We start from the raw sequence: 12523 nt of genomic DNA on the forward strand, positions 1-12523 counted from the left end.
GCAAGCAATAGACAAAGCAGGCAGCTGCCAAACGACGACCTTAGAAGGGAGCATTGCACAACTTTAAACAAGCATGTTCCCTAATTGATCAGCAAGGTAACAAGGAAACAACGTTAACCAGGATGATTTTAAGTGAGGAGTTACAGTATGTCTAAAATGTGAGGGATAGTTTTGTAGTGATATCATGCTGAGCGCTGCTTATTCTATAGAAAAAAATCCTAATGATTTAGAGGGCACATATAAAATGTGCATATTCCCTGGAAAAAATAATGCAAAGTTTGTGAAGGTGACAATCTTAACAATGCACGTTTATAACTACCTAATACATAATACAAATGTTGTGTGTGTAAAAGATAAATTTATTGATGGAAGGATGTGATATACATAATTTATTACAAGGAAACAATAAGCATTTTAAATATCTAAAAAAATGAAATAAATGTACATTTTCCATCGTAAATGTTTTATATTTGATGCTGGACATGAAGAATACTGTATGACCATGAAACAGATTGTATGATATATAATACATTTCAAATGCACACGATTAAATTATGATAGTGATTATTGGCCTTCCTCTTTTAGTTTCCTGTGTCTGCATGGTAGAACAGAATAGTTAGAATATAATAATTTTAATATGCCCATTAAATGCCTGAAGAGTAGTTTTATTTTTCTTTGTGAACAAAGCCCTACTCTAAATCTGAAATCACCACTTTTTATGACCATTCTTAATAACCACTTATGACCACTACCTTAATAAAATACATTTACTAATACTAACGAATGCAGAGGTATCAGAACTGGACATTAGATTTGAACAGCATTAAGTGCTAGTTTATAAGATAACCATAAACATCTTTAACGACTAAAAAGTCTTGTGTGAGTAACTGTGGTTCATTTATATATTAAAACATCTTTGCACTTATCAAAGTATACTGTCATAGCAATCATGTTAAAGAAAACTAAACATATATGTTACTCAGATTCTGTTGTTCCTTTCATTTCTACTTTAGCAAGCTAGAATTGTAGGAGTTTTTTTCATAACTTTACATGTTTTCTTGGAGACTGTTTTATCTAACCTTTATTTCCCCTCTTCCTGGTTCTCTTTCAGATAGCAGTTCTGTGGATGAAAAGGTTTAAAATCACATATTTCCTTAAGGGGTTGTGTATTTTGTTGATGTTTGTTTGTGACTTATTTGATCTGTTTGGTTCCTTCATTTTAGTTGTGAAATGTGCATGTTTCCCAGCTTTCCATTCTTTTGTTCTCCTTTGAGTGTATTCCAGATGTGTTGCATTTATAAACAGGATAGCCTCACTGTTGTGCTTATCTTATGAAATCATAGTTGCCAACACAGGGGTCTGCTACTGTCAAACATTGTGTCTGGATTTTTGCCTCTGACTAGCTATCATCTACACTGCACATATTCTGGGATTTAAAGGGCAGCGATATTTGGGAGGCAATATCTGATATCTTCTCCAGGGTTTTACCAGTGTTTTTCACTAAATGCTGAATGCTAATCATATGTATTTTAAAGCAAAAATTAATGTAGTTTTGGCCTGGAGCTGACCCTGCTTGACATTTTTCATATTAGGTGTTATATGTACGATGCAGTTAAATTCTATCCAAAATCTCTTGGCAGAAACTGAGTAACTAAGCTTTTTTTATTCTTCATTAAAGGCTCGAATAGTAAGTGGAAGTTCTGTGGATGCTTCCAAGTTTTATGCAATCCAGGCATTTGGCGGGTAAGTACAGTTATGACCATGAACTTTGTTATATATTGAACATAGTTTCTTAATATTATTCTTCATATCACTCTCTGAAGTTTATAATTGTGTTCAAATGTCCTGAGAAAATTGAACTTTTGCATTGTAACAGGAATATGAAATAATAGATTTCACTATCCTACATCTTTTCCATAAGTCCTCCAAGACCAAAAGAAATTGATGAAATGTTCTGCTGGACAAGTTCACCAAGAATAAAAAAAAATTGGTATTTCAAATCTTTATATATCAAATGTTCTTTTCAAACCCATACAACATATTTCAGTCTTGAATCTTCATTTCAGAAAACTGACTGGCTTTGCAGTATGCTTCTAATATTTGAGATCAAGAAAATGAAAGGAAAAGTGTGTTGTCTTGTTGCTGAAGAAAATGAACATGGTAGCTTACACATTTAAGTCTATCTTATTCTTGCTGGAGTCATCTTAAATTCCAGTCTAGGGACTTCCTTCTCCATTTCCTTCTGTTTTGAATCCCATTCTTCCCTTGGAGTTGCATACTTTTCCTTTTAAAAAAGTAATTTTACTGTGAAAGCATATGGATGCTGTATATCAGGTATACACTTCAAACTATCAAGAATTATACATTGTTCTCCTGCTAGTGTGGGCAGGTAGAGTTTCCCATGGTAACATTCTGCTTCAAATTTAAGGTACTAAGACAAAATTAGCTAATTTACCTTATTGTTTCCCTTTGCTCTTTTTTGAGTTAAACTATATGATGTAGCCTAGATACTATTTTTTTTTCACTTCAATTTCCTCTGCCCTCTTTTCTGGATACAAGGGAATAATTGAACTGCAGTTCATTTGTTTAATGTATTTCTCAGAATGCTATAGAAGAAATAATTACAGTAACACTTAACTGCAGTAGTTAATTTTGTGTAGTTTACTTTATTATTATTGCTAGACAACTCTGTACAGATAAATGAGCATCATCTAACTTTGAGTGGGTTAGGTAATTCCTGTAGTCTTTTTATCATGCTGTAGAAGTTGGTTTTTTTTTCTTTTGGGGCTGGTAATAATTCCACCAAGACAACAAAAAATAGTAGTGAATGTTTAAAAATAGAAGTTATTTTAAAAGAGAAACATCAAGGACAATTATTTTTGTTTATTTGAGGGAAATGATATCTTTAAGTTGATTGATAACAGGTGAAAGTTAAGGTTTTGTCAGGACCATATCTCCTAATCAACCATTCTATTTCATCTAATCTAATCTAATCTACCATGCCAAAACATCCTTCTTCTCAGATAGGGCTTTCCAGTGCTCTCCTGCATTGGCTCTTCCCATCTCTCTGAAATTCTATAGGAGCTAGAAGCTGTGCTTATCTGATGACACTTTTGCTTTTGATACAAAGTCTGTCTCAGTCCAGTAGCCTGGCAACACATCGGCTATGGAGGACCCCAGGGTACCTCAAAGGTGGAGACTAGCTTAGCACACCCAGATCTCTGTCCACAATGACCCTGCTTCTAGATACTATCTCCAGTTCCAGAGCTTGGTAGGTTGACAAATCGTCCGATAGGTCACTAGCCAGAAGATTTAGCCTACTTGTTGGCAGCGCTCAAAGAACTTAGGCCTGGCGTGGGTGGAGAGTTGAAGTATCTTGGAAGTTCCAGACGTGTAACAATTTGGAGAGATAAATAGCGGTGCTCAATTTTTGTGTGGACAATGTTTAAAAAAATCAGTCTGTGCAATTATTGCACAATTTTCAGCTTCATTATTTTGCAGCAGAGGATTTATATTTACAGTAGATGACAAAAATGCCAAAATATTAAAATTTTGTAAAAATGAATTGTTTCAGAGGAAAGATCTCTATTGCAGAGGCCACAAAACTCTTGACCAAACAAATCATATGCCACCAGGCTCATAAATGTTTGCTATACTGGACTTTTAGAGAGATTAAATTCACTTGTTTCTTTATTCTCAGCAGTATTTTGAGTGTTGGACAGCCTCCTGCATTCACCATCTGGATTCTATTATCTATTAGGCTGTATATAATTTTTCCCTGTGTTAATAGGACTACAGTAGGGCCTTGCTCTGTTTGTATATTGGAGATTATTGATGCTCACTGAGATACCACTCGGAAGTAAAACTGGTAGACAGAGCATATCTTTTGAGTTTTGACTGATATTAGTTTCGCACTTCGATCTGGGAGAAATTCATCCTTAAACAAGTTGAGAACTCCCATTGTTTTCTAGATTTATGTGTGTGGTCATAATAGAACAACTTCTACCAATTTCTTTCATATCATAAATATCTTGTTTTTTGATGGATGGTGTGAGCAGATCTGGACTGGATTGCTTGATGACTAAAACAATGCTTTGTCTAATATCTGGGCCTACACTTCAGTGTTGTGATGTTCTTTGTTTGTTCTAGTTGCTTCATCCTGACTTCCATATACATAAAACGTCCCTAATGTTTACCTTATCTGAAAGTATACTGATTGTTTTTTCTGCATAGGAATAGTATTATCTGAAGCAACTTTTTTTCTGTTGACACATCAGTGTCCTAAATACTTATCCTAAAGATTATTCCATGATGAATTAATTATCCATGAAAACATTTACCATAAACATAATTATTCATCAGTGTCTGTGTTAATGTAACTCTTGTAGTAGACACTTCATTGAGAAGGTGTACTGTCATCAAGAGGTTAGAATAAAAAGAAAGCAATAGAATTGCAGTAAATTGTGTCATTGTGTACCATAAGGTATCATGTACATCATAATACAGAAGCTGATGCACACACACCCACCCCACCCATTTAGAGGTTTTGGGTTTATTTTGCTTTTTGCAGTCATAATTAATTGAACAATAATGGACAGGGTTTTGCTGGAGCATCACATGATAGTTGGTTGCACTTTGTGTGGCTGATTTGCACTTATTCTAAGAATTCAGCATTGTTTATCATCAGTGTTACTTTGTTTATTCTTAGGACATGAAATGGATAATCATGATTAATGCCTGAGTACTGAAATTGTTAGTGAATTTCCCCAAAAATTTCTTCATCATTATTATTAGTATACTCAGGGCCAAATATAATGCTGATGGGAGGTGGCTGGGATCCCAAAATAAGTTATTTTAATCAATAGATATGTTACTTATAACTAAATGTGTGTTTAGCATCTCTCTGAAACAAGTACAGTTTCTTAGGATTTGCAGTTCAGAAACTTCTGTGTTTGTAGCCCCTTATTTCTCATCCATATTAATATCAGATCTGAAATGTTACAGGTGCATAACTAACATATTTATAAAATATACTTTAATAAAACCGAAGTTAATTTTTAATTCTCTTCATTTTCTCTTCTTTGGCACTGATCCTGCAGACACACATGGGCTTAATTTTCTTCATATGAGTGGTCCTACTGAAGCCAATGGAACTGCTTATGTGTACGAGATTAAAGATACATATGAGGGTTTGTAGGATCTGTGCCTAAATTTGCATACTTCGTACATTTTTTCCCTGGCTCCTTTATCTTATGCACCTTCATTACTTGTTGGAAGGCAATCTTTTCCTTTACTGATACAGAATAACTTCCTTTGCTTATGAAGTAGGTCTTTCACCATTTTGAATAGTGCTATGAACCATTCAGGTGCCACTTAATTGCAAAGCATGCTCAGAAGATTTGTATTATGCTGATACACAGCAATTATTTAATTAACTTTAACTTTAAAAGTGATCATCTTTTCCCACTCTTGACCCCTTTGAATCTAGTCGATGTAGTTCATCTCCATGGCATTCATCGCTTCTGAATAGTCATCTATTAACCATTTGTATGCTTCAGCTAATGGATATTTATTATATGGATTAATAAATAAGTGCTTAGCAGCTTTGGAAATTCACAGTTCCTGATACTAAAGTGTTTATTTTGAGAAGCAGTGTTGGCTTTTTTGTTTTGCATGTTCTCCTCCTCTTAAATATTCATCCTTGCAATCATCAATTGGAATCATGCTGTCACTTATCAGTGCAGATGGATGAACTATTCATAGCAAATAATTTATTCCGTGAATGTAGTCCTTCTTTGCAGTTTGTGAACTTTTTATCAGACATTGATTTAACAAATGTATTCATGATTCAGAAGTGTCGGACAAACGTACTTCAACCTAAGGGATGTTCATGAACTATTTGGTCTTCAGCTATTTGCTATTTGTTGTGGTATACAAGTGGTCACATAGCTCACATGGTATTGTTTCTGCTTCTTGATTGTATGGCTGAAATTTTTATGAACAGAATGAGAAATTGGAGATTTTAAGGTGGTGATGCAAACACATTCTTGTACATTCACAGTCACACAAATATTCAAGACTTTTTTGCTTTCTACAAAAATCCTATGGAACAACACATCTCTTATGCTAAATGTTCACAGAAAACAAGTGTAAGTGGTTGTGAATACTGTCAAATGTTTTGGTTTGAAATTATGTGTTTGAATACTTTCCTGAAGTATTTCCCCAGCTTTCATTGACTGTGGGATTTCTTAAGTTTTAGCCTTTCTCAAGTTTTGTGGTATTATTCTAATGTGAATGTTTCACTAGTTCATTGCATATGAAGGATGTGTGTTGTTCTTTTATTTTTATTTCTGTTGGGCCAAAATGATATCATATTATATGTTTTTAAAATTCAGCTAGCATCCTGCTCTGCAGAGATTTATTTAGTTATTTTAATTAAGCATATGTATCCCCTGTGTCCATAAAGTTGTTTACTCTTGATATGTAGATGCTTCTATGTATGGAGCATGGGAATTTGTTTATGTTAGAGATGCTGTGGATACTTGCTCTGTATTGCATGTACAACAAAGCAGGAAATTATTTGCCAGTCCATGGGAAGGAGATGAGTATTTTGCTATTTGCCCCCTTACCTTCCCATAGGCCTGTTACCATTTCTTCACTGATCATACTTATCACTAATATCTCCTCAAATACTTTTTCAATTTACTTTGGCAGATGTTTTGCTGATGTTGAAATGCTAATTCACAAAGAACATTCTTCCTGACTCAGTACTTGTGTAAATTACATTTGGGGATAGCGTATAAAAGTAGCATCTGCTAGATTTTTTTTTTATTGTTCATACATATCAAGAGTAGTTTATGTTTGATTCTTTTCTGGAGAGATGCTGTCTTTGGTTTCACCTGCGTGCCTGATGGCAAGATGTCAGAGAATGATCATTTTACAGTTTGGCCTAATCCATTTTGGAATTTGGCAATGGTGCAAGATGGAGCAATGCACAGACCTTTATACATTTACCTTTTCTTAAATGACATCTCGAATATGGTGAATCTTTAACTAATTTGAATTTCATTTGCTTACAGCTCCAATATAAATATTGGAAGGCCTTGAAAAATCAATGCGTATTCTATAGTGTCATAGCATGCTACATCTGTACTAAGTGACCTAACACAGCCTGTAATATGAAGGAGGTCAGACTAGATGATCTAATGGCCCCTTATGCCATTAAATTCTATTAAACTGTGAAACAGATACAGAATATAACTTGAAGTTTCTATTCTAGCTCAGATATTCAAAAACTTTATTTTTTTGGACCAGAAGATTATGAGTGCTGTTCTTTCTATATCAGGGATGCAGTCCCATGCTCTGGGTGTCCCTAAACCTCTGACTGTGATGCCAGGGCTGGAAGACAAGGGAAAGATCACTAGATAATTGCCCTGTTCTGTTTATTCCCTTTGAAGCATCTGGCATTGGCCACTGATGGAAGACAGGATACTGGGCTAGATGGACCATTGGTCTGATCCAGTATGGCCATTCTTATGTCATATGCACAGTTCCTCTGGTAAACATAATGTTTAATGGGCCATAGTCTCAGACACACAAATACTGTTGCTTCTTTGTTAGACTTGGCAACTGCATTCTGTATGTTGGCACTGATAATTTATCTATTTAAGTATTTTCTTTGTTTTTTTTCAATGAAAAGTGCATCATGTGCAATCTAATTCAGTATATATTAACTGTTACAGGCAGTTTTCAACAGAACTATCCAAGGATTAAAAATATGATAATAGATGTCAGAGTGATTTTAAAGTCTGTTCTTTACAAGTGTTAGGTGTATCCTTGTCTAAGTGCATGAGGATTTATGCTGATGAGAGTCATATTTCTTAATTCATACTCTTCAGGATGGAAATATTTCGGTAATGAGACAGGAAAAGGCATGAAATACATCGTTAGGCATAAATCTGAAGGCTGAGTACCATCACTGTATGTAGGTATAGTTACTAGAGCCATGTTCTTTCAATAGATAATTTTTTATGAGAAAAATGTGATATCAAATCTTTTTTAAATAGCAGTGTGAAGTGATGAAACTCATCAGTTAAAAGTCCAGCAGTAAATCCAGCACAAGTCCACAACTTAAACTTTGATTTTTTTCAGCAATGAACTGTGTTATATTGCAGACCCGGCTCAAAATTTTGTTAGTCATTTAAAATTAATATCCTTCTTCTAGCTCTTGCCCTTGTCACACTATCCTTTTATGTAACATTTCTCTAGATTGCCAACTTTCTGTCCTGATAAATTACTATCTGTGGGTGAAATTCTTCCTTTTTACTAGAGAGGAGACAAAACTGAAACATGAGTTGAAACTATCCCAAACTTCAGGGTATTTAAATTTGAAACCCCAGATTCATACTCACCCTTATGTTTCAGTCAGATGCAAAACTTCTTTTCAGGTGTGGATAGTGCTAGACCTTCTCCAAATTTGTTGTAATGCAACACTGCAGCTGATCTTGCATGATTTCAGACGTTTTGAGATAAAATCTCATGACAGTAGCTCACTGCCATTGACTTTGAATCAAATAAACCTGATCTGGATCCAAACACTGTTTCTTTGTTAGGGTTGCCAGGTGTCCGGTTTTAATTGGAACACCAGGTCGAAAAGGGACCCTCCCCAGCCCGGTGAAAATGAGTGTGAGTGAGTGAGTGAGTGAAGGTGGGGAGTGAGAGTGTTGGAGGGAGGGGGTTGGAGTGAGCAGGGCGGGGCCTCGGAGAAGGGGCAGGGCAAAGGTGTTTGCTTTTGTTCACTTAGAGAGTTGGCAACCTGTCCTCTAATATTTAATAAAACAGTGTGATGTGCTTCTCCATTTATTTACTGAGATCAGTATGAATTCTAAATTGTGATTCTTGCAAAATGAATGTTTTTAAAAGCCAGTTTTTTCCACCTTGCTGTTTCACCAGTATGTGACTTATTTATTTTTTTAAATCGTGTTTCTAATGCTGCGTTATAGATATTGATTTACCTTTATTTGAGAAAGGACAATAAAAATACAATGGCTATAAGATTTGCTAGCAGAGCCATTGCTCTGCACTAACCCTGAAAAACTACTTTCTACCGTGTCTCAGCTGTGCCTCTCAAGAATCTCTGAAGCTGTTTATCCTTTGCCTTTTTTGCAGGCATTAGCTATTGCTAGCAGTGTTATCAATGCAAATAGCATTGCAATATAAATAAAAATAAATATATAGTGACATTTAAGCTTTTTCTTAAAAGTACAATCATTCATTGTCCAACCCTATCAACCTGCTTCTCCTCACTCCAGGAGCACATCTTAGTGTTCTTCATTACATTATGAGAAATGTTTATGAGCAGCCAGTTGAGTCCCATGTTTCAGATTTACTCCCTCTCTAAAGACCCTGGGTTTAAAATCTGTGTTCTTCAGGCTTCTGCTTCTTTTTTTCCTTTGTTCCCCTCTTTCTTCCTGTATCCTCTGCGCGCGCGCACGCACGCACGCACGCACACACACACACACACACCCCTTTTTATGTTGTTACTTTTCACATTTTGCTGTCATTTTCCTCCATGTTTTCTACCCCTTCTGCTGTCTTAAAAAACTTGGTAGCTGCTTTTTATAACAACTCTTCTAGAGTGTTTTGTCTCTTTATTTCCATGGGAATGAACAACAGACATTTTAAAAAGTGCACAACAGTGGATCTAAGCTGATATAGAGTAATGTGAAAAGAGCTCTCCTATAAAAGACTGACCCACTCTGTTCCACCCAACCTCTCAGACAGAACTTGAGGATGTGAGATCGTCTATCCTAAGCCTAAAGTTAAGATATTGTCCCATTGCAAAGCATAAGATCTTTGGTGTCACTAAGGGAGCATTGTTGAACAGGTATAGAAAGTGATACACCTGGTGCAGGGGTGGTGTAAAGCCCAGGTCATGGCCCAACACATTCCTTGCCCAGCAGTGTCCTTCACATGCTGACTGGTCCTTTATGGGAGTTGAGCTCAGCCTTGGCTGTGATCTAGTAATGTACCCCAGCTGATCCTGATCTGGACTCATTTAAAATGAGTGATCCCAGCCATGGAAAAGTCAGAGAGAAGGAAGAGAATTCAATGAGAGGAGGAGATTCAGGAAAGAAGAGGCAGGGAGTCCCTACTCTGTAGGAAGGTCCTTGTGAAGGCAGGCAGAAAAGGGCCACAAGGATGGCATGAGTTCCTGTGTTGGGCCCTGGAAAAGGGGCAGGGCACAGAGAGATAGTTCTGGAGGTCAGCATTCCAGAGGAGGAGCAAGGAGCTGGGAGAAGCCTGGAAACCAGAGGGAGAAGCTGTATTAACCACAGGCTACCGGGAAACAGCACAAGGGGCTTGGAGGTAGTAAGAGGTCCAGGGAAATAGTAGCACATCTGAAGGAGCTGACCCAGCTGTTCAACACAAGTCATGCACATTGGGCTGCAGCTCAGAGCAGAGGGTGGCTCTTGGTTCCCCTTCCAGCCCCAAAGAAGGGGCATAAAAACCTCAACAAAAAAATATTAAGGCCAGAGGACAGTGAGGACTTAGCCAAGAGAATGAGTTGAGGAGTAGCCCGAGAAGGGATGCATGGATCTCTGGTAGGGATGTTGTTACACCAGAAGGGGTCCAGAGAGGACGCATCTTAGCCACGATGACACCAAGATCTTTTTCCTGATTTGTTGTAGCTAAATTAGCCCCATCATATTGTATGTATAGTTGGGGTTATTTTTTCCAATATGCATGACTTTACACTTATCCACATTAAATTATATTTGCCATTTTGTTGCCCAATCACTTAGTTTTGTGAGATCTTTTTGAAGTTCTTCACAGTCTGCTTTGGTCTTAACTATTTTGAGCAGTTTAGTATCATCTGCACACTTTGCCACCTCACTTTTTATCCTTTTCTCCAGATCATTTATGAATAAGTTGAATAGGATTGGTCCTCGGACTGACCCTTGGGGGACACCACTTGTTACCCCCTCTCCATTCTGAGAATTTACCATTAATTCCTACCCTTTGTTCCCTGCCTTTTAACCAGTTTGCAATCCTTGAAAGGATCTTCCCTCTTAAATAGTCTCCCTCGTCTCTCCTTTTTTCCACAGTAACATTCCAATAGGTTCCCATCCTCTCTTCTTTCCCCATGAATCTCCAATAGGCTCCTTTCTCCTCATGTCTCACAAACCTTCAGGAGGAAGGCTATGGCTGTTTTGTGTCTCCTAGAGTATGCAAGGTTTGAATTCACTGGCTGTACAAAGGTTTATGAAACTCTCAGGAAGAAGGTGTAGAGAATTCACGAGAGTATTCTGAGATCTAATGGAGTATTGTTAGGAACACTGGCTCTGTAGGAAGATTGATGGGTAGAGATCCATGGGTTTGGGGGAATGAGAGAGCCATATGCACATTGGTGTTGAGGAGAGAAGGAGTCTTTTATGTGAAGAAATTAAAACCTGAAAGAAGTTTGGTGTTTGAAGGAATGGGAGAAAGTTCAAATGGAGTCATTTCTTTAGAACGGCTTCACCCATATCTAGGTTTAATTAAATCAAGACCTCTAAGAAAATGATTAACCAAAAGTGCTTCAAACTCTGCATTAGTTAATAGGGAAGAGAGGGGCAAGCACATTATGTTTCTGCTACTACCACATTATAGGCAATATTTCAATATTGATAGGCATTAAACCACAAGTCTCAGTAGTCTGCTGGTAAAGACACTGCTTCAGATAATTCACTTGCCCCTACTTGAGTTTTGCCATAAGGAACTCATTAATTTCTATCAAGGAAAACAGATATTTTTGTCAGCCTATTGGATTCTTACCAGGCAGGGTTCCCTTTATGATGAAAATAGCTGATAACATCTTGCCTTTTTGGTCTCATGCTGTTTTTGTCATTTATAAGTTGATCCATGAAAATGTCTCATGAGTAATCACTGTACAATTAGAAGTGGATTTGAAATGTAAGTGGGAATGCATATTAAACGGTAGGGATGCTTTATGCAGATATGCAACAGAAGAGATTTTAGGACACTAATTTAAGTTAAAAAAATCGACATTTACTATGTCTTCTCACTTTAATTAGCAATTGTCTCTCACATTCTTATTCTTTGTCTAATTCCTTATACAAATGCTTCTAATTGCTCCTATTTTGCCTATGTAAATTGTTCATTCTTTATCTGATACAACTGCACACCTCCCCCTTCTTGTATTTGGCACTGACTGAGATATTCTGCAAACATCCCTTCCATTCTGTTCCCTTCCAAATATTGTATTTGTATTTCTGTGAGATTCCTTCTCATCATAATTTCTAAGCTTCTCTGTTTATTTTTTGATTGAGGTAAAACAGCCTGCATATCACTTTTGGTTGTCACTTGCCATACATGCTGCATTTATATTGTATAATATTATCTTTATAATAAAGTTAATCAGATTATTTTTTCACTAATCCCCAGATCATTTCTCTTGTCCAGTGTTTTCAAGTCTGTGACAATAGAGTATAACCCTCTCCTTTTTTTAAAAGTATCATTT

The 12523-nt window shown here is 36.5% G+C and overlaps 1 protein-coding gene across 2 annotated transcripts in view; it reads left to right on the forward strand.

Annotated features, from left to right (window-relative positions):
• Positions 1-12523, forward strand: part of UNC13C (unc-13 homolog C) — a 391633-nt gene that overhangs the window by 42218 nt on the left and 336892 nt on the right. For both annotated transcript variants that reach the window (XM_030578419.1, XM_030578418.1), the window contains exons 2-3: positions 1112-1134; positions 1679-1743. In XM_030578419.1, the coding sequence (XP_030434279.1) occupies positions 1112-1134; positions 1679-1743 (88 nt within the window). The remainder of the gene's footprint in view (positions 1-1111; positions 1135-1678; positions 1744-12523) is intronic.

Source organism: Gopherus evgoodei, chromosome 10 (assembly GCF_007399415.2).
Source record: "Gopherus evgoodei ecotype Sinaloan lineage chromosome 10, rGopEvg1_v1.p, whole genome shotgun sequence".
Classification (NCBI taxonomy): Eukaryota; Metazoa; Chordata; order Testudines; family Testudinidae; genus Gopherus; species Gopherus evgoodei.